General features: G+C 39.1%; 1 protein-coding gene across 1 annotated transcript in view; it reads right to left on the bottom strand.

Moving 5' to 3' along the window:
* LOC136864014 (BOS complex subunit ncln) overlaps positions 1-23,882 on the bottom strand; it is a 260,068-nt gene that overhangs the window by 50,201 nt on the left and 185,985 nt on the right. Inside the window, exon 10 of the mRNA XM_067140513.2 lies at positions 19,425-19,546. Within this exon, the coding sequence (XP_066996614.2) occupies positions 19,425-19,546 (122 nt within the window). The remainder of the gene's footprint in view (positions 1-19,424; positions 19,547-23,882) is intronic.

Genomic DNA, 23,882 nt, shown 5'->3' with positions numbered 1-23,882 from the left:
ACCCTCAACGGCCGAGTCCATTATTTTCCTCAGTAATCAATATTCATCCATTCACCTCACATGACCCCATCACCAAAAACAGTTTGCACAACCATAGAGTTCATAGCCTTTACTACCCATTTCAAGTACCCTCCTGCCATTGTTCCCAACTGTTTGCACCAGCAATTATTCTTGGTAATTTTATGTCTGTTAATGAATAATGCTTATCAATAAGATATTCTGAGTCCACTGAGATTTCACTTCAATACAGCAAAGTCTCTCTGAAATCAGACCTAAGCATAATTTCATCCAAGAACTCACTTCCTTCTAACAGAATACTGTTGACATCTAGCATTCAGTACTACTAACATCACTTTAGTCTTGGAAATACTAATTTTCATATCTTACTCATTATACCTCTTTTCTTGCTCCAAGATATCAGATTGGAGGCTTCCAACATAGTCTGCCATTAAGTTGTCACCGTAGGCCAAACTGCTGACTTCATTTCCATTCAAATTAATCCCTGCTTGCCATTTTACAACTTTCAGTAAATGATCTATGTATACCATGAGCAACAAAGGTGAAAGATTAGAGCCCTATTTATCCTATGCTGGAAAATCTTTGAAATTAAATACTTACCAAAATCCTAGATTGAATTTTTAAGTTTATACCTAACACTCATGGATTCCATTATTACACACTACGGTATCAAGTGAAAGTCAGAGAAAGTTTTTGCCTCAAACTACTTTTTCTGCAGTTCCTCCACTCACAAGAAATATTAAGAATTTCATTCAAAACTTTGCTACACTTCAAATACCTTACAACTTATTCTACTTCCCTGTGTAGTCTGAATTGGTCACAACTAAGCCCAGAGAACTTTGTATCAAACATGCCTTTTCTCCTCCTGAGTGATTCTGCACCACACATCAACAGTCAGGAATTTGATTTGGACAGAACACAGGATCTTTTTACTATGTGCCAAATAACTAACTTCCCGGTCTATCAGGCCAATTTCCAAATACCTTAACACATATACTTTAATGTAGTTCAAAATAAAAATAAATATCCTTCCTTAATATATTCAGAAATGACGTAGAAATAATCCCTTCGTAGTCCTAAATCAAGCCAAATCAATCGATCAATCAATCAATCAATCAATCAATCTGCATTTCAGACTGTGGTCTAGATGGTAGATTCTCTACTGATTGCTTACCTAGTCATTCCTTAAATGATTTCAAAGAACTTTGAAATTTAACAAACATTATTCCCCTGATAAATTATTCCATTCCCTCATTCCTCTTCATGTACATAAATATTTGCCCCAATTTTTCCTCTTGAATTCCAACATAACTCAGACAATACCGCTTAGTCGAGCAGATCGTCTCCTTACTCTCAAGTCTATATTTTTTTTGTATCCTCTTTGTTTTTTATTCTTTTTGTTTTATGCTAATTCTCCCAAGCCTGTTCCCTTGGCAGTGGTTTCGCTAGATAGTAGATAGGAACAGTGGGAATCTCGTTAATCCATTCATGCAAGTCACTAATTAGATGACGAGGCATTTGGCTATACCCTATCACCAGCCACCCGCCGGTGAAACTTCCCTCATTTCCTAAAGGTGAAATGTAAGGTAATGAAATACGGTAAATTAAAGAATATGGGTAAATATGCGCCGCTGTGGATGCTCAATCGTCATTTGTTTCGCAAGTGTTACTGGCATGCTGGGTGCGCGAACAGCTGATCTTGCGGGATATCGTACTTTGCGAGAGTCGAGCCTGCTGGTTACGGAAGTCTACCTCGCTCACATTCGAGTTCCGTATCTGTCCCATGAAAGTGCTATCTCAATAGTAAGCGATGGATTCAAAACAGCGTCTGCGGTCATTTGAGTGAGAGGCTTAAAGTGAAGCTGAAATATATGGAAATCGTGCCTTTGGCAGGAAGTATGATACTGATGAATCCTGTATTCGTGATTGGCGGAAGAAGAAGGAAAAACTTCCAAAAACTAACGGCGATTGCAGAGCGTTCTGGAAATTGAAATTGGAATTGAAGAACAACTTCATAAATTTGTGATAGATAAAACGTGAGTTAGGATATGGTGTTCCTAGTGAAATGTGTCATTTGAAAGCACCAGAGATCTCAAAAGAACTCACAACATAGGGTTTTACTGCAAGCCATGGCGGGTTCTGAAACTTACCGGAGAAAGGGATTGTGCATTCGGAGACATACGTCTATTTCACATCGTCTCCCTGGGGGGTATAAAGAAAAATGAACGGCCTTTCAGTATCACTTTACTCATTTGAGGAAGCAAAATTCTTATTTGCTGTCGCAAATTGGGAATGCTGACCAGACACCTGTCTATTTTGAAATGCCATTGGAAAATATAGTGGATGAGGGTTCTAGATGTGTAACCATCAGAACAGATGGTAACAAAAAGCAATGATGTATGGTAATGTTGTGCGTATTAGCAGATGGAACCAAACTCCCTCCATATGTTGTTCTGAAAAGGGAAACACTTCCGAAAGGAAACTTGCCGTCCGGTGTTACTGTTAGAACATACGAGTCTGGCTGGACGGACAGTGCGTTAGTTGAGGACTGGGTGAAGTGCATTAGGCAACCTCGCCCAGGAGCTTTGTTACAAAAACAAAACATGCTTGTGTTGGACAGTTACAGAGGACCATACAACTGACGCCATAAAAGATATGATGAGGAAAGGAAAACCGATCTTGCGATAATTCCCAGAGGACTCACTTCTATTCTACAGCCATTGGATGTGTACATGAACCAGCCTTTCAAAACTGCAATGAAACAGTTGTACACCGAATGAATGTCTGATGGTGATCACGTGTTAACACCAACCGAACGAGTGAAGAGGCCTGAAGTGGAACTAATATGCAGCTGGATCAAGACTGCATGGGTGCGCCTTCCCAACGATCTAGTGTCCAAAAGCTTTAAGAAATGTGTAATTTCAAATTCAGTGTACGGTAGTGAGGATGACTATTTGTGGAAAGATGCCAGCGACGAAAGTTCCTATGGTGAAACTTCAGATGACGACGGTGAATTGTGGATGATCTGAGTATTGGATAGATTTTATTTATGATTTTTGTGATGATTTTATTAACTGTAAGCTGTTTGAATTTATATCAGTGGTATATTTGATGAAAATTAAATAGGTATGCAAGTTATTTAATTTTTTAATCTTTTTCCGTATTATGCTGTCTCAAATTTAGGGTGCGGGTCTTATTCGGTGGCGGGTGGTATTCGGGATTATACGGTATTCCCCTTCATCATTACTGATCCCTGGAACCTGCTTCTGCCTTAATATACCTATACATACCCTATTAGTTTACTGTTAGTTCCACTAACTTATCTGTAAAAAACATCTTAAAAACCTTCACACCATCACATTTCCTAACTGCTTCATTATGAAGTCCTGGGTTTCCAATAATTTGTTCTACTTCACCCACGTAATTAGACACGTTTTCCCATCAAAATTTATTAGCCGTGGCATGCACATTGCCATTGTGTGCACTATGACTCATATCCAATTCTGAACTAAGGACTTTGCGTAGAGCAGTGCCATCCACATCACTCAAATCACCACCTGAATCTAACAAACATTCATCAAAATCACTCAACTGTTCTCCTACAATATTCTCTATTTTCATTGTTGATAACCCGCACTTGCTTGTAGAAGCCATCACCTCTCACGACTGACTGAATGCAAGACAGTGGGTTATAAGGAAAAAGGACTGGAAAAAACAGTCTCAAGAGAGCCCTTAAGACAAAATTTATGATTATGTTGACAGTCTGCTTCTTGTAACGTGTTCAAATCGCTTACCTTATTTTTCTTCTACGCTCAAACCCAACGCATCGTCTCGCTACACGAACTGTTTGCCTTCACGCCTGCCACATGACTGTCTGGACTGTTTCATCGCTCCACGCGAGGCCCTGTGACGTCATCGCTTCTCGCATATTCCACAGCGACCTTGGTTCCGTATATATACGGGCTGCATGTGCTTGTTCAATGTTCAGGTGTGGATCAAATGTTGTGATAGGCAGTGGAAGCTCTGGAAGTGCGCGCGGCTGGCCCGTGTACATACTGGTTTTAAAATTTCTCCGTTCAACGTACTGGGTGAGCAGACTTCATATTTCTCCTCATATTAACATTCATTCTATTTTGCCCTTTTCTTCGGCTTGTTAATTGGAATCCGAACTTTAGTCTTTTTTTAAGGGCATTACGAAATTGACACTCTGGTGAAATTCTAACTCCGAACTTGAGATAGAAAAGTGAATCGAGAATGTGCACTGGACTCGTGATGTGTGAACTTTGCCTTCCATTCATGTGATGTGGGAGCTTCGCGGCCTGATCAGTACTCTGTCTCCTTATCCCTCCTGATTTTTCTTCTCTCTTCACCTCATTGCCCTACGTTTGCCTTTCCCTTCCATTACTATTTTTATCCTTTTGTTTACCTTTTTTATTTATGATGGTGTATCGCGGTCTGCTAACCCTTTTATGATCTATCTACACTAGGTATGTTCGATGTTCATATGTTTTCCTATATTGTCTGAGCTGAAACACGAATCTGGGGGATTGTGGTAGTGTCTTGCAAAGTGCTCCCTTTTTTTTGGTATTGTAAACCTCTCTTCAATTAAAATTACTGCCAATTGTTTTTTAACTATCTTATTCCGGTTCACCAAATGGCCCTCCTATGGGAGCTTGTATGTAAACAAGAACATTGATTTGCTCAGGTTTAACCTTTTCACTCGAATTTGTACGAGTCAAGATATGTGTAATTCACGGGGCATTTACCCCTTGGTTGTACCTCAAAGACAGTTGTAATTCTCGGGGTTTTTATCCCTTGTTGTAACCAAAGTTAATGTTGATTTTTTTTTTTGGGTCATTTTACCCTTCGTTGTAATTGTGTGTGCCTATTTAAACTAGATTAGTGACCATTGAAATAGTCCCTCGTGATCTGTTATATATCTTTTTTGTGGATCTATATCTTATTATTTTGAAAACTTTATTCAATATATATGTTATCTAAAAAAAAAAAAAAAAAGAATTCTGTGCTTTGGGAGTTCTCTTTTCTGGTATTCCTTTCCTATGATTTAACATGCACTTACTACGATAACTCCTCTTGGGTATGGCCCACCATTAATTTTTTTTAATGTTCCGAAGTACGGCTTTGTGTATTATACCTTCCTCTGCGCTCCGCTCTGCTGAGTTTATTGCCTTGTGAGTTAGAACTTGTATTCTGGAGCATTCTGCCTCTTACGCATCGATCTTGAGTTTGATACTTGCGAAAGCCGTTTCTATTAACGCTCGGCAATATAGTGGAATCGACCTTTCATTTTTTTATTGATCTCTTCTAAAAGGGGACTGGTAAGCTCAGGCCACAAGTGTGAAACTTCATGACATTTTACCGGAGTATACCTAACATTCTTCCCCGAGAAGAAAGATGGTTGTAATGCAAGAAGTGTGCATAGTAGTCGCCAGATAGCAGTCAAATTCAGTGCTTACTCCCTGGCGACACATCACAACACTGATAAGTTGTTCTAAAGTTGCTTTGAACAAGCACAATTGATTTCAATTCCACGAACCAAAGCACACACTGATGTTTCTGCTGGGCAGATCACATTGTACTGACCTGGCCACACAGCACACATGCAGATGTGCTATTCATAGTGAGGGTTATATCACCCGGTCATCAAGGTCAGGCAACTAGTACAATGACTACCAAAACTTTCCTTTTCAGTTTAAGACTATAATAACCCAGATATGCTTATCCTACTTAAAGCAGTAATTTTTTAAAAAATAGGGGCATTTTTTCCTATGACTCTTTATATCTATCCGTAAGAGGCAATAGTGCAGTAAAAAGACCACTCTGTTCAACAAGCTACATACAGTACTTATCTAATAGGAAACAATATGTTCAATACCTTGGAAATTCGTCTATGGAATATAATTTAAATTCGGGAATCGTTCAGGGTTCGAACCTGGGCCCAATTATGTTCGTGATTTTCATGAATGATTTTCCTAAACATGTAAAAAATTCCAACCGCCTCCTTTATGCAGATGACTTCAAAATATTTAGACCAGTTAGCTCAACACAAGAATGCTTTTTACTTCAAAAGGGCCTTGATGATATTTTAATATTGAGCCAAATGAATAAATTAAAATTTAACATCTCAAAATGTCATAAAAAGAATAAAACTATATTTCCATACAAGCTGGGTCCAAAGGCCCTGCAGGAAGTTGACCAAGTCAGTGACCGTGGCATCCGGCTTGACAAGGGTCTTACTTACACTGCTCATGTAAACAAGGTGACAGGAGAAGCCTACCGGGCATTGGGATTTATCACATGGAACACTAAACTATTCAGGAAGACGAATTCATTCACAGTACTCTATAATGCCTTTGTAAGAACAAAACTGGAATATGCTAGCGTTGTATGGAATCCAAGGTTCAATAAATATAGTAAGTTAATCAAAAGAGTGCAAAAACATTTTGTAAGATTCCTTCATCACTAAACATATGGCTTGTACCCATTTATTTATTTATTTATTTATTTATTTATTTATGCCTTTTTTTATGTGGCGAAGTTAGGGCTCGAGGCCCTCTCTTCCACCTAACATACTAATCAAAATCATAAATAAAATACTGAGACATTTAAAATAGTTAGAACCAAACAAAAATGAATAGAATTGAGAACAAATTTAAATACATTACTAAGATAATAATAAAACGAATTAATAGTAAAAACTCTTAATGACTAATCCTCAGGTGTGCACACATTCATACTTCAGCCATTCAGTTAGCTGTTCTCAGCAGGTAGTCTTGGCAGGTGACCTTAAATCTTTGTAAAGAGCTAGTTTCTCTGACCTGAGCTGGCAGGGAATTCCATAATCTGGCACCGGTCACTACAAATGATCTATTAATTATATTTGTGCGGTACACTGGAATAGAAAGTGAGGATCTGGAACGTGTATTTAAGTTGTGAAATGATGATAAAAAGGTGAATTTAGAAGAAATATACAGTGGCTGACTTTCAGCTAGTGCTCTAAACACCATCGTTAAAATGTGTAGCTGCCAACGTTTATCAGGCTTCAGCCATGAGAGAGCCTTATAGTATGGGGGTAATATGAACATCGTACCCGATATTATAAATAAATCGCAGGCAGGAATTCAGTGCTCGGTGAAGTTTACGTGTTTCTTCTCTTGTCATATCAACTAGAACAAAATAATGAAGAATAGGGAGAACCAGTGTCTGTATTAGTTTGGCCTTAAGCTCAAATGGAAATACATTCCTTTGCCGTTTAAGAGGGTGAAGCACTCCAAAAATCTTTTTACAGATGATTTTCGTGTGACCAGACCAATCAAGTGTTTCATTTATAATTATGCCGAGATTTTTAACTGTTTTACTGTATGGAATAATGTTACCATTCAGTAGGATAGGCGGGATTGCAATATTGTTTGAGCAGTTCAGTAATTTTTGTGTTCCAATTATGATTGCCTGAGATTTTGTGGAGTTTAGTATAAGAGAATATCGTTGTGCATATATACGGAGTCGGAGGAGGTCATTGTTAATATCTTGTATTGTTTCATCTAAGTCTGAAGTCTTGCAGTGTCGATAAATCTGAAGATAGTCAGCATAGAGGTGGTGTGTGTTATTTCCTGTCACAGATGGTATGTCATTGATATAAATACAGAAAAGTAAGAGCCCTAGAATACTGCCCTGTGGGACACCACTAAGTTTCATTTTCCATTTAGAGACCTTGTCGTTTACTGTTACACGCTGTTGATGGTTACTCAAATAAGAACTAAAAAACTTAAGCGCAACCAGGTCAAAATTTAGCTGTTCCATTTTTCTATATCATAGTCTGAATGTCTATAGTGTCAAAGGCGCTACTAAAGTCAAGAAGGATAAGTATAGTAAGCAGTTGTTTGTCCATAGCATTTCTAATGTCTTCAGTAACCTTCAAAAGTGCTGTCGCGGTACTGTGCCCTTTCTTAAATCCAGACTGCAAAGGGTCCAACAGAGCATTTTTATTTAGGTACTCCAGAACCTGCTCGTATATTAAACGTTCAAAGGCTTTAGAAAGCGCAGGGAGTATGGACACCGGACGATAGTCAGAGGGTGATTGTGGGTCTACACTCTTAGGTACCGGTATAATATTGGCTGTTTTCTAGACAGTTGGGAAAGTTCCGTTTAGTAAACAATAGTTCAGTATGTGCGTCAGTATAGGCAGGACAGCACCCATAATGTTATGTATAAAACCAATGGAAATATCATCTACACCTGTGGCCTTTGATTTAATTGAGTACAAAGCCTTTTTAACCTGATTTTCTGTTACACTGTGAAATGTGAATGGTGGATTGGCTGGAGGGGAGGGCGGTGAGTCGGTGCAGTTAACTGGGGTAGGTGGAATATTTATTCTACTAAAGTAATCGTTCAGTTCGTCACGTGGAATGTCAGGAGTTGTCTGTCTCTGTTGATGTTTTCCTATTCCCAGAGCTCTAAGTTGGTCCCATGCACGGTTAGAATTTATGTTGTTAGCTAAATTCCGGAAATATGCACATTTCTTATTTCTGATTAATTGCTTTGTGCGATTTCTTAAGATGCGTTAAGATTCGAAGTCTGTTGTCATCTAGGGTTTGTTTATAATGTCGAAATAACGAGTCACAGTGGGCCATCATTCTCCTGGTTTCATCATCTAGCCATGGATAAGAAGGGCGAGAGACCTTTATTCGACTTTTGGGGGCATGTCTGTCATATAAGTTCTTTACCATCGTATTAAACAAGTTAACTTTAGCGTCAGTATCATTTAGACTCCGTATATCATTCTACGGTAGTTGATAAGCGTCATATTTCAAGTAATCCAAGTTTAAGTCCTTCGTATTTCTAACAGTTATGTACTTGGGTTTGTATTTAGGCACTTTGAGGGAATACGATAAATATATAAGGTCGTGGGTCGAAATGGATGGTACAGGGATTTGCCCATGGGTTATTACTTTACCTGGGTTGTTGGTTATAATGAGATCTATGAGTGTGTGTGATGAACGGTTTGTTGCATACACGTGGTTCGTGGGTTGTAGCGGGAGAATAGTCATGTTACAAGTAGTAAACAAATCTACTAATCGTTTACTGTCATGAGCCGTATTAAGTAGGTTACAGTTAAAGTCACCCATAATGATTATGTGTTCATAAATAGCCTGGACGTTTAGTAAAGACGTTTCGAATTCGGTCATATCAGTTACACCAGGCGGTATATGACAGAAATCATCACTTTTTGTCTGTTGATATTTACTTCAACGAACATGAATTCCGGCCTTGTTCGTACATCCTGGGAAGAAGTACATATCACTCGGCACTTTAGATCATTTCTACAGTAAATCGCTGTCCCGCCACCACGCCTTCCATCCGACCGATCGAAACGTATTAGATCATATCGATCGATATCAACCATGGAGGAAGGAATGCTAGGAGTCAGCCAGGTTTCAGATATGCAAAGTATATGTAAATTATTTTCCGTTAGTATTGCTTGAATTTCGTCGTAATGCGCCGGAAGAGAAAGAGCATTTACATGGCAAAACTGTAGGCTGTAAGACGAGGACAACAATGCTTGTTTCAACAGAGTACCTGTTGAGAAGGGAGAGACCGGGAGGGAGGGATTATTGATACCGTCACTGCCAAGGTCAGGTCCAGGTGTACAATAACTGTCTAGCTGACAGGTAGATTATAAGATAACAATACATGCTATTTAGAAGAAGGAAACTCACCTCGACTTCCTGGGGAATGAGACAGCAAACAATCACTTGCAGGCACTGACACACACATTCACACATTCTTAAGAACACTACAATATTAACAATAATAATTACAAGAAACATAGTTATCGTTTATCCCTCTAAAACTTTAAAGATTTCAAATCCGCATTCGTGGTAATAATCTTCTTAGTGCCATCTGGAAGCGGAACTACAATATGACAATCTAGTGTCCACACATTTCTCATGCCGAATCTGTCCTGTGCAGAATTTAAAATTGCCTTATGTGTTCTTATCAGCAATTCAGTGATCAGGATTTTCGAGCCTTTCAGCTTGCGCTTAGCACCCCACACACGTTCACGTTCCCAGTAGCGAGCGAACTTGACGATAATCAGCCGCTTACCCGCTGTTAGTACCTCTGCTGCTGTCCTCTGAGGCTTTCCAATTCGGTGGATTCTATCGATCCCTTCCATGGGCACTTCCAACTCTAGATGTTGGAAGAATTTATGGTGCCATACAAAAATTTACTAACCCGTGTCGGAATGACCAGCCTTGAAAATCAGAGAAAAATAATTGATGCCAAGTACCTGCATAAATTATTAAACAATAAAATAGATAATATGAATTTGATGTCTCTATTGAATTTTCGTGTACCTCGCTTACACTCAAGAGAATGATGATGATGATGATGATGATGATGATGCCTATTGTTTAAAGGGGCCTAACATCGAGGTCATCAGCCCCTAATGTTATGAAATGAGACAAAATGAAATGACAAATTAAAAGCCCAAAAACATCCACTGATCGCAATTTAAAACGTGAGGACGAAGAATGAATGGACAGATGGATATGAATTTAAAACGATCAGTGGAACCGACCCACAGTGCCTCATATGCACAATAGCTGGCATAGAACAATAGTATTACCGACCAAGGGACTGCTTCTATAGCACACTACTGAATCTATGATACTTGTAGTCGAAAGGGGTCCAAAATCCAAGTCAGCGGCCCCTCACAATGGTACTTATCGCTAGGAAAGTAGAACCATGGTATTTGTCATGTTGCGGTACTAATCAAGAGTAGCGTAGACTCTCGGTATTCCACACATTATGGTACTACTCACAGGTAATGAAATTCATACATGTATTACAGACCTTCAGTGTTTCGCACATTGTGGCGCCATTTACAGGCAACGCAAATCTATGGTGTTCATCACATAAGCGTACTAACCACAGGGACTCATACTATCCTGTGGTGTTCCTCATATAGTGGGTACTAATCATAGGCAAGCCAGAACCATGGGTTCCCTCATCCCATGGTGTCTCTCATATAGTGCTACTAATCACAGGTACTGTAAAAGCAGTCGTGCTCACATTTGCTACTAATCACAAACCTATTTGGTACTGAACATAGTGGTACTACGCGCAAGTAAAAGCGACCCATGATGTTCCTCGCATGGTGGTACTAATCACACGTAGTTTCATGGTTCTAATTTGACCATCCCTTGGTCGCCCCTTTTACTTGCCTCATACGACAGGCCGGGGAAACCGTGGGTGTATTCTTCTTCTGCGTCCCCCACCCACAGGGGGCTGTGTGTTTGGGCTGTGAGAGGTATTTTATTTCCCTCAAGTCTGAAGGCAAGCCGGTTTGGACACCCCTATCCGCCACCAGGAACGCGCCACGTGGGAGTATCACCTCTCCCCCTGCTACACCAGCGTAGTAGGTTCGTGGCTCAAGAGAACGCAGCATGTTTAGGACTGAAAGAGCTCTGACGAACACCCACAACCATTCACCACTCTATAGGTTATGTAACAACTATAAAGAAGCTGTTAGCATAGACAGTAACTTGGACTTCGACATGTCAATATTGAAATTCATAAAACGTTTTTCAGCTACACTGCCATGACACTAAGAATTAAAATCGCGTTGAAAGCTGTCAAAAAGTTATAAACTTCATTGTTTGTCCGTATTGAACCAAGATTACAACTTTTATTATAATTTGGGTCCACCTTATTCCAGTGGCGGCTCGTGGCTGTAAAGTATGGTGAAGAGCTATTATCCGTTCGGTTTCGAGCGACAGATTTAGGAACTTCTTTCTTTCTTTCTTTCTTTCTTTCTTTCTTTCTTTCTTTCTTTCTTTCTTCCTTAATCTGCTTACCCTCCAGGGTTGGTTTTTCCCTCGGACTCAGCGAGGGATTCCACCTCTACCGCCTCAAGGACAGTGTCCTGGAGCTTCAGACTGGGTCGAGGGATACAACTGGGGATGATGACCAGTACCTCGCCCAGGCGGCCTCACCTGCTATGCTGAACAGGGGCCTTGGTGAGGGATGGGAAGATTGGAAGGGATAGACAAGGAAGAGGGAAGGAAGCGGCCGTGGCCTTAAGTTAGGTACCATCCCGGCATTTGCCTGGAGGAGAATTGGGAAACCACGGCAAAACCACTTGCAGGATGGCTGAGCCTACTCAGTTGATCTCCCGAGATTGAGTGGACCCCGTTCCAGCCCTCGTACCACTTCTCAAATTTCGTGGCAGAGCCGGGAATCGAACCCGGACTTCCGGGGTGGCAGCTAATCACACTAACCACTACACCACAGAGGAGGACAAGATTTAGGAACTACGTGTTGTTTTTGGTTGTTTTGTACTCGTACCTCATACCTGTGACTGGCGGAGGGTCCAGCACGTGACCACGATTTATTGAATTTAATGTTTCATCATGACCACGAAAAGCTAGTTCTTGCTTACTTAAATAGAGCACTGCATCAATTACCAACTGAAGGAAAAGCCTATTTAAATGTACATTTTCACTGAACTGTACAATATACAGTCTGGCATTTTCCTTCAGGACATCAGAGATCGTATTTTGGTTTGTTTCCGATGTCTTGAAATCTAGCTGCCGCATTTTATGTTCTGCAAGAGTCTGAGTGCTTATGTAAAGAACGTGTTATGTTCAGAAGGGCTGAAAATCCTTCTTTATTCCAAACGTTATTTTTATTGATAAAAGGCAAGCAGGCCCAATAAAACAACTTCTGTAGAGCTGGAGAGGAGCACAACCATGGAAATTCCTTACACCACGGTCGTTTGAAACTAAGATTGTAAGATTTACCGGAATGTTTCACTTCTTTTGTAGCACAAATTTGCAGTGATTCAGTAGGGCGATCAAAACGTAGAACTTCATTCTGATCTTCGTTTCTCCAACGTGAAAATGGTTTTTGTAATAAAATGCACATTATGTCATAAATAGGATTCATATTTAAATAAAACAGCACAACACTATGAATGAACCAAGATGCGTAAGTACTCGTACTTCACACAGGATGACGCAAGGAAGACGAAACATTCCGCTCTTCCGACAACTTCGCTTGCACATTCCGCTATGTGGGAAGTACGCTGGTGACATCACGGTTGTCATGGCAACCGCCAAGGCCAAGCGCTAGAAGGGAGCACTTGGAAGGTAGAGGCAGCTGCGGAATCTCTCGTCTTCACTCAGTCTCATGCGCCATACTGTGGCCGACAGACGGCGCTTTAGTGAGTTCCCCTGGTTCTCATCAGGTGATGAGGTGCTCCAAACGCCAAACAATAAAACATTTTCTTTCCGTAAAACCAACAAATGTCATAAGAAAAATAAATTTAAGTAATTCATTATGGTAAAAATAAGTGGTGAAGTGGCACTTCACCTACTTCACCTGAACAGCTGCCTCTGCCTTATTCAATACATAAAAATTGTTTTGTAGATTTAATTACAACATATATTTCAATCAGTACTAGTTTCGACGCCCCTCTGCGTCATCATCAGCCCATAGAAGTTTGTAGAAAAATTGACAATCATAGAAGTTTATCAATGTCAAATTGATCACAATTTAAAACCATATTAACAACATGAAACTGTGTTAACAATATACTGTCTCAAATTTCATATTTTCTACAAGTCCAAGACTTGCGAGTCTTATGCCATAAACTGATAAAAACATATGCAAACCGGTTTGCTCACTTATGATATAAAGTAGACTTAAAAGAACAACAAATTAAAATAGAATAGTCTTGAAGCACTATGTGCTTAATTTATCACACTTCTTAAAACTTGATGTAGTATCGTAGTAGAAATAATTCAATAAAAACTACAGTGTCCCTTTAATGGAGCAATCCTAATGAGGTGGAAACAAGCAATAAGTCCTTTGAGATGTTAAGAACAAGTTCCCAGTTCAATGCGGACCTCAAAAGGTCGCTGTCCATGCGAAGCGCAATGAAGCACAGCAAGCAGTGTTGAATGTATTGAATAAGGTGGACCCAAACTATAATAAAAGTTGTAAGAAGTTATAGATACTGAATAATTTAGTATTAAGAAGTTTATTTTTATTATTAAGATCTAGTTCTCTGAACTAAATGTTAATTTAGTTATTAAGTTTATTTTTAGTTATTAGGAATTGTATTTTTAGTTACGGAGATCTAAGATTTGTGTCAATGTAATTTAATAAGTATTTTAAAGATTTTCAGGTTCACTGTAATTGGGGTTTACTACCCTGTTGTAGCCAACGGCCGTAGCCCTGTTGAAACACCGGATCCGGTGAGATCTCCGAAGTTAAACAACATCGGGCGTGGTCAGGAGTTGGATGGGTTGCCACGCGCTGTTGGTGGGGGGTAAAGGAATGGAGGAGCGGAAAGGAACTGGCCACCCTACCGCATGTAAACTCCGGCTTAGGAACACCTCTGCAGAGGTTCGGACCTGCCTTTGGGCAGAATAACCCTCACCTTACCCTGTTGTAAACCAGTAATTAAATAAATAAATAAATAAATAAATAAATAAATAAATAAATAAATAAATAAATAAAAAAATAAATAAATAAATAAATAAATAAATAAATAAATAAATAAATAAATAAATAAATAAATAAATAAATATAATGTCGGTCCATGCAAGCATCAACAGTATGCTATTTACAAGTAATAAATTTTATTATTGATCCATAATTAAAAGATCTGTTGTATTTAAATATTATATGTACGTTAATCATTTTAAATATTGTGGTTAAGTGTAAGAGAGGGCCTTGAGCCCTAACTTCGCCACGAATAAAGACGAATTACTTACTTACTTACTTACTTAATTAATTTCTATGTAATATTGAAATATTGAATTTTTTTGAAAAAGGTTCCACCTATTCAATACATATGTTATATCTTAATCTAGGACTTATGCATTATTATTCACAATCCTAATTGGTAGGCCTACATGTTTCGCCCTATACCGTATTTACCCGAATAATCCCCGCCATCGAATAATGCCTGCACCCTCATTTTAGGAAGGCTCATTTTGAAAAATAAAATAAAATGAAATGAACTAAAATTCCTTTCATCGAAAGAGTAACGTAGGCATAAACAAACATTTCGTATCACTCCACGAGGTCCACGTGGTCTTTACGCAAATATGAACATGTAAATTTTCAGATACTGCTGCTTTGCCTGAGGTGATAAAAATATATTATCGCTGCTATGAAATAAATTTTTCATGAAAATGAGCAAGTAGGCCTACTTATGTGACAGGTATTATAACCTGAACTTGCAATAGGCTTGATTCCCTGTAGATGGGAAGATTCATTCTCTCTTGCATCACTAGAATCCTCTCCTAAATTACTTACAAGTTTGTCACACTCCACGTCTAAAACTCTTCTCACAGGTGGTCTCTTTTTACTGGACAGTAACACGACCGGTGGTGGAGAATTCTTTTCGTGCAATGTAAACACTTAAAATAGACACACCGGTGAAATCTGATGTTGGTTTTGCGATACAGTAAAACCTCGTTAATTCGAAGTCTTTGTAATACAGAAATCGGACTTCCAATTACGTGATTTTGAATTAACAGCCATCTTGTAATTCAGAAATGTCAACCCTCGGGAGTTTTTGCAGAATCTGCTTTTCCGCGTACTGCCTGCTACGCGATATTGTGGCGTTGTTTAAAACGCTGAATACCGAACTCGATAGTTGCAGTCGCTTAAGTGCGGCCAGTATCCAGTATTCGGGAGATAGTGGATTTGAACCCCACTGTCGGCAGCCCTGAAGATGGTTTTCCGTGGTTTCCCATTTTCACACCAGGCAAATACCGGGGCTGTACCTTAATTAAGGCCATGGCCGCTTCCTTCCCAGTCTTAGCCCTTTCCTGCCCCATCGTCGCCATAAGACCTATCCGTATCGGTGCGACGTAAAGCCAATAGAAAAAAAAAGAAACACCCACATGCTGAATACAAAATAATTACGATTTCACTCTTTCAACTATGAAACACACTACAGACACACCAAAGTGAGTGAAAGTGCAGAACGCTACCCCTGCACGTTCCGGAAGACGCGTTCTATCTTGATGCAGAGGAATTTTGAATTTAAATTTCTCTGTAAAATACGGTACTATCTTTTTTTTTTTTTTAAATGTAAAGTCAGTTTAAAATTAAAAGTCTGAATTGTTTTCCGTTTAAATATGACATATGGGGACAGTTTTCTTTGATATAAAAACATATAAAATGAATGTTGAACACTCAGAGAACAATTAATTAGAAACACTTTAAAATGTTCATTCAACTGTATTGTCCAGTTCTTAATCTTTGATTTTGTTGTCTTTCAATTAAAATGAAACACAATTAAACACTTATAAATAATAAACATAAGTTGCACATAATGGTCATTTAGGAGGCTTAGAATCTGGTTAAAAATTACTTAGTTTTGTTTGTTATTTTTAACCAGATTTTTATATAAAATTTGTAATATTTAACTAGTCAACTAAGAGTGATAAACAAATGTACCTTTCAATTCACATCCATTATGCCTAAGCAATAATGAGGTCAATTAATACATAATCTGCATCCCGATCCTTCACGATTTTAAAGTGTGAGCTAATGGCAGATGATGCCCAATATATAGGATGAAACATGTACCAAATAGGATTGGGAATAAATATGCTATTTAACCATGTGAGAAGTGTGCACTTGTTCTATAATATATACCGGTCTCTGAGCTAATTCTTTTTATGTACACAAGTCCATAGTGGTTAGTAATGGATAAAGAAGACAGAAGTTACAGTGCACAGTTTAAATAAACAGTGATCGCATTTACAAAAAAAGCTGTGCTGCAGCAAGCAAGTTTTGTGTGGAGCCATCTCATATACACTACAGGCATAAATAAAAAAGGAGAGTTGTGGTGTGCCAAGAAGACAGCCTTATCATTCTGGGGAATAAAGTCAGGCAAGTATGCAGAAATTGAACAGGAACTGTTAATCATAGGAAATAAATTTCATATTAATCTGTATTGAAGAGCAATATAGTGTAAAACAAAAGCTGAGAGGAAAGCTGAGAGTCTGCACAGCACATGTGATTGTGATGAGTATTTTTCAAATCTTTACTTGCCTTACATTGAATTTCATGCTTGGTTCATTTTATCTATATTCATATCTTGCCTTAACTTTGATTTCGACTAATGATGGTCTCTGGTAAGACTGAAAATAGTGTCAACAAATATATGTAACCTTTTTTTAGGTTACTACAAACAGTATTAAAATAGGTGAAAACCTCTAGCTCTTGTTTTACACTATAGGAACTGTTAAAACATTTAACTGGATTAAGAAATGATGGCTATTTCGTTTTGCATGAAATGCTACAGTTAAAGGCACTGGAGATGCAAACTTCAGCAATACAGATATCTCACAGTTTAAAGCGATTAGAAGATGGCTGTGTAGATTCATAAACAGGAACAACATTTCTCTTTGAAAGAGGACATCTGTGTGCCAGCTGCTGCAAAGGACCATACTGCAAAAGTGGTAGAATTTCATCTGTATTTTAAATTCAAAGTTACATACATACTTCATTATAGACTGTTGTGCCTTCCAGTATTCAGTCTGCAGGCTGGTGTGAATTTATTAAATGTCACCACAATCTGTAACTAGCTCTGTAGCCTCATTTTGTTCTCTACCTCTTATCTTTAAGTCATTAGAAACTGAGTCTAACCATAATTTTATTGGTCTCCCTCTACTTCTCTTACCATTCGTGGCCGAGTCCATTACTTTCCTTGGTAACCTACCCTCCATCATTCACCTCACATAATCTCACCACCAAAGCCAGTTAATGCATGCAGCTTCATCAGTTGAGTTAATTCCTAACTTAGCTCTCCTCATTCTGAGTACCATCCTGCCATTGTTCCCACCTGTTTGTACCAGCCATTATTCTTGCAACTTCTGTATCTCTTACTTCCACCACATGAATAAGATATCCTGAGCTACCCAGCTTTCACTCCTGTAAAGCAAAGTTGCTCTGAAAACAAACCAGTGTAAAGATAGTTTCATCTGGGAGCTGACTTCCCTCTTACAGAATACTGTTTATTGCAACCGCAAACTCACTGCATTAGCTTTGCTGTACCTTGATTCAATCTCACTTACTTCACTACCATCCTGGGAAAAGAGACATCCTAAATACTTTAAATTACCTACCTGTTCCAGCTTTGTATTCCCAACCTGACATTCAATTATCTTAATTTCTAACTTTTCTTTACTTACTGTTGGCTTTATATTGCAATGACACAGATAGGTGTAATGGTTATGATGGGATAGGAAAGAGGTAAAAATGGGAAGGAAGCAGCCGTGGCCTTAATGAAGGTACAGTCCCCAGCATTTGCCTGGTATGAATATGGAAAACAACAGAAAACCACCTTCAGGATTGCCAACAGTGGGGTTCAAACCCAACATCGCACAAATGCAAGCTCACAGTTGTGCGCCCTTAACCATACAGCTAACTCATCAGTGGTTTCTTACCTGACATAAATTTAGTCTTGGAAAAGCTGATTTTCATAGCATATTCATTGCACTTATTTTCAAGTTCAAAGATACCAGATTGCAGGCTTTCAACACAGTCTGCCAATAAGCCCAAGTCATCGGCATAGGCCAAACTACTTGCATTTCCACCTAACTGAATCCCTCTGTGCAACTTTATACTTTCTGGTAGATGATCCATATAATCTATGAACAACAAAGGTGAAAGATTATATAGCCTTGTCTAACCCATGTAAATACCTTGAACCAAGAACCAATTCTACCATCAATTCTTACCACAGTCCAACTGTCAAAATTAAATTTTGCATAATATTCCCTCCACCCCCTTTTCTTTAGAGGTCAAAATTGCTTAAGGAAGTGGAAAAATTACACAAGTTAGTACGATAAATTTAACAACTTTCTAAGGGTGCTATTACAGTTAAAGGAATATTATTTACAAAATCTTGCATTTCTAACTCTATGTGAACATCATCATAATGTTTCAAAAATTCAATTTCCCTATCGAAAGACTTGTCCAACTGGACGCACAATGTCCCATACACAACGAAACGGAGCAAATTTCCTGGGCTTGTAAGCCGTATCCTATTGGGTTTCTTGGTTCCAACGCTTCAGTGGAAACTGCACCTGAGATTTCAAAGGTCTGCTTTCTCCGAATGTTAGAGGTGGATGCTCAATTGGAACATGGCCTACAAACCAAGAACATTTCTTCTACTGTATATTTATCAGTGACACCAGCCAAGAAAGCCTATAAGCTGTTACGTTATACAGAGAAAAATAATCCTAAGAACACCAAAAACCAACTACAACCACCATGCACAGCTTTCATCTAAGAATAGTCAACTTTAATTAAAAAGAGTGGCAGATGAAGATATATCTAATCAGAGTTACCTGGTCATAGCATCCTTCAATGAAATGACAGTAGGATCCTGCTTTTCTGCCAGTAGTTGTGGAGAACGGGGCTGACTTCCCAAAAACTCCATCCACGAAGACACAGAATCTTCAGTCACACCCTGTGAAAACAAAGAGTATAGAAACCTTTCCCAATATAGGTATCATTATTTTTCTACATTCCTATGGAAAATTGAGGAAATAAGAGGGAGTCAAGCAGGGAGCAAAAATGTGTCAAACTAGGTTACAGGTAAGACAATCGTGCCATGAAGTACATCTTAAAATGGCGAGGAGGAGGAAGGCCCAACTTCTAGGTCATAAGTGGCCAATATAGCAAAAGAATTGTCATCCATTTCCCTCGTCCAGCTTCCATAGGGTTGAGATGTTTATGACAATTTTCCATCTATCCAATCAACATTCCTCCTCCTTACTTGCATTCCAATCCATGTTTCTTCTAATTACACTATTCTTACTATTCTTGATAGTTTTAAACCACCATAGTCTGGGTCTCCATCATCTGCTTTAGCATCCTTCCCTCTTTTATAACATGTCCAAACCATTTAAGTTAACCCATAGCACTCAAATTGTTTAGCTGGTCACATACCTGCACTCATACTTATTTTTTCTGGGAATGTATTGCTATACTGCTATCTGTTCTTGAGGCCAAAACAATTCATTTCACACAACTCAAGGTGGAATAAATGACTACATGGTTACACAAACAATGAATACCTATGAAGAATTTACAAATGTCCCTGTATTCAATTATTATTTTTGAATTATACAGGAACTTCACAAAATCAGCAGGGGTAGGCTTCTAGGTTACCCTGTAAGAGCAATTATCTTCTAATAAACTTCAGCCCTCTTCAACTTCAGATTCACTGGAAATTTCTCAACCAACCCGATAGTCACTTCCCTAATCAAGTTCCGAAAGACGATCATCTTCACTCAAGTTGAAATCATTCACAGTCTCACTTATATCAGTATTGCTCACAAGATGGTTGCCTAGCTGTACTTCCCCTTTGGGCCGATGACTTCGATGTTAGGCCCCTTTAAACAAGCAAGCAAGCAAGTACTTCCCCTTAAAACAATAACCACCACCACCACCACCACCATTGCTCAGACAACTTATTTTGCAAATTGATTTGCTTGAGGCTATTTTGCACCTTCCAAATGTAAACACAGCGCTCTACATATGTTCCATAGATTGCCTGCCCAAATCATGCTAAGAATTATATTCATAAAGCCATGGAATCTCTTAAGTCTAGGTACTGCCCGAGAATCACTTGGTACATAAATCTTCTGTGAAATCACGTTTTTCTTGAAGTAAACATTATGCAAGATCTTTTCCAACATATAAACAGAAAATTGTGATGTCAGAACATTTCCAACATACAAGCTTAAAGGGTTAATCCCTCTCCATTCAATCTTAAAACATTTCCACTCCGATTTCCTTCCTAATATCCTCGTTTCTTACTTTGTCCTTTGTCTTTTCTATCACATTCCTTAAAAATTCATTTCTCAGAATCCATGTCTCTGCTGCATATGCCAGTATTGGGCAGAAATACTCCTTATGCATACCTCTTCACACTTCACACTAGTACATCCTACCAACACACCATGTCTCTCACACTCTGGTAGAATGTATTTACCTTTTGAATCCTTTTACTGATCTCCATGTCCATTCTGTATCAGTTTGCTTCACAAATGCTTGAAGCTCTAAATTATTATTATTATTATTATTATTATTATTATTATTATTATTATTATTGTCTTTATCTCCCATTAACTACTTTTACGGTTTTTGGAGATGCCGACGTGCCAAATTTAGTCCTGCAGGAGTTCTTTTACATCCCAGTAAATATACCGACATGAGACTTGACGTATCTGAGCATCTTCAATTACCACCAGACTGAGCCAGGATCGAACCTGCCAACTGGGGTTAGAAGACAATTTCAAGGTTTTGTCCCTGTATTTTATTAATTCCCTTCCCTTCCCAAACCACTGTTTCCTCCCCGCATGTGGCTGGACATTGCTGCAACAATGTTTGTACAGTGCTTTGTTTGACAACAGTTTCCACCTCTTTCACTGCGATTTTGCTCTTGGATTCTGTCTCCTCACATTCTACCTCTATCATCTCATCTATACTACTTCTCACGTTCAGGAGTTCATCAAGGCAATACTTCTTCCATCTTTTCATCTAGTTGTATTATTTTCTCTCCTAGTTTTCCCTTTCACTTGCTCTGTGTAAACCTTTTCTTTTTGCTTCCTTCTTACAAGTCCATATAGCATCCTTATACTGTGATACAAATCTCCTTCCACTGCTCATGTAAATCCTTCCCAGCTCTTCTCCACTTACCACTTTGTTGTATGTTTTCATTTCTTCAGACTTTCTTCTTTCCTTCATTTCATCCCTATTCCATAATTGCCATGCTTTCCCCTTATATTTCACTGCTCCCTTTACCTTCTCATTCTGCCATGGAGTCTATCTTTCTCTCTTTCAGCTATTCTGCCACAAGCGCTCTCTGCAGAACTTACAAATGCCTTCTTGAACATATCCCATTCCACTTCTACACTCTCCACCTCAGTTCTGGGGATGTGTCATTTCAATTTACATTAGACTTTTACTTCTGTATCTTTTAATTTTCATACTTTTATTTTTTTCTGTCTTATTTATTTTATTTTCACTATTTTTCCTACTTTCATTTTTGCTACCATTACTGTATGGTCTCCATCAAAGGCTACTTCTGGCAAGGCTGCTACATCTAAAAACTGTCTACAATTTGCTCTTTCTACCAAGAAGTAATCAATTACTGTCTTTGTCCTTCTGTTTCCTTATGCATATCTTGTAATCTTTCTACTATTTTTCTTCCTGAACCACGTATTGCCAAAATTTAAGGCATATCTCACACACACATCCACCAACTTCTTTCATCCTTCATTCCTCTTTCCATATCCAAGACGTATAATTACTTCTTCCATTCCCTTTCTTTTGCATCCTACCATTGCATTAAAATCTCCCATGACAGTCACTTCCAAATGCTTTATTTCTTTCCCCAGTGTCTCCAGACATTTGTCCGCATCTTCTTTGCATCCAGTCTGGGGTGCATGCACATGGATGAAATCCTTTACTCCATTCTCTGCCCTTAAATGTATTTTGATTAATCTATCACTTATATAGTCCACATTATCTACACACTCATCTAAGATATTGTTGGTTATTATCCCCCACTCCATTCTTTGCCTTATGTCCTCCACTCCAGTAGAGAGTGTATCCCTTCCTCAACTACTTCTTTCCTTTCCTCTCCACTTAACCTCGCTCAATCCCATCATAGCTACATTCTTCTCCTCCATACAATCAATCACCTCTTCTGACTTTCCAGTCAGAGACCCAAGGTTGATTATTGACACCTTCATAATGTTCTCCACTAGTTGTCCACTTCTCACAGTTTGCCCAGCATAACAACCGTGTGCGTCGCTTCCAGGGATCACCTTTGACTTTTCCTAGGCTATTTTCATTTTAGGCTGTTATTATGATGGAATTGCCGCTTCCAAAGGCATTTTAGAGCTACTGGCAGAAGGTGATCAGCTGCTCCTAACATGGAGACAAATGCCTTTTGCAACCGCCTCTAATCTGGGGTCAGATGCTACTCGATGTGTTTCAGTGTCATTACCTACGCTGAAGTGACCATCACCCCACTTAAGGAAATTCATCCAACTGAAGTCGTTGGTCACCTTAGAGGATTGGGTTATTTACTGCTGCCCAACACTCTGCGTTAAGACATTGGCTGTACGATCTACCCATTGCCGTAACTGGGTAACCAGCCAGACAATTTACTGCATAGTTTCAATTAAATCCCCTATCATCCCCCCGTCAGTATTTTCTTCACAGTATCCCACTGATAATCTGAGCTCTCTTAAACTTCTCCAGTGCTGCACTACCCAGATTCCACACATCCCCTACTATGTAGGTATCCATTCGTGCTTCGATTCCCTGTCCTCGATACATTTTCTCCAGATGTCTAACAATGGACTCACCCATTTAATTTTTTTTAGAACTTTGTCGCACTGAAACAGATAAGTCTTATGGCAACAATGGGATAGGAAAGGCCTCTGTGGGCTTAATTAAGGTACAGCCCCAGCATTTGCCTGGTCTGAAAATGGGAAACCATGGAAAACCATCTTCAGAGCTGCCGACAGTGGAGTTCAAACCCACTATCTCCTGGATGCAAGCTCACAGCTGCGTGCCCCTAACCGCACAGCCAACTTGCCCGGTGGTGTCGCCCATTACCAGCGCCTCACAACCCTACCCACCTATTAGTTCCCCTCCACACCTGGTCTCCCCTGTCGGCTGGAGAACCTACTTCCTCCTCCCTTTTCTCTCTCTAATGGCCCTGTTCCACCTCCCTCTTCCTATCCTCTACTCTAAGTTTCCCTCCCCTACCATTTGCTTTTCTC

Source organism: Anabrus simplex, chromosome 2, assembly GCF_040414725.1.
Source record: "Anabrus simplex isolate iqAnaSimp1 chromosome 2, ASM4041472v1, whole genome shotgun sequence".
In the NCBI taxonomy this organism is placed as follows: domain Eukaryota; kingdom Metazoa; phylum Arthropoda; class Insecta; order Orthoptera; family Tettigoniidae; genus Anabrus; species Anabrus simplex.
This window is presented reverse-complemented; position numbering and strand designations above follow the sequence as displayed.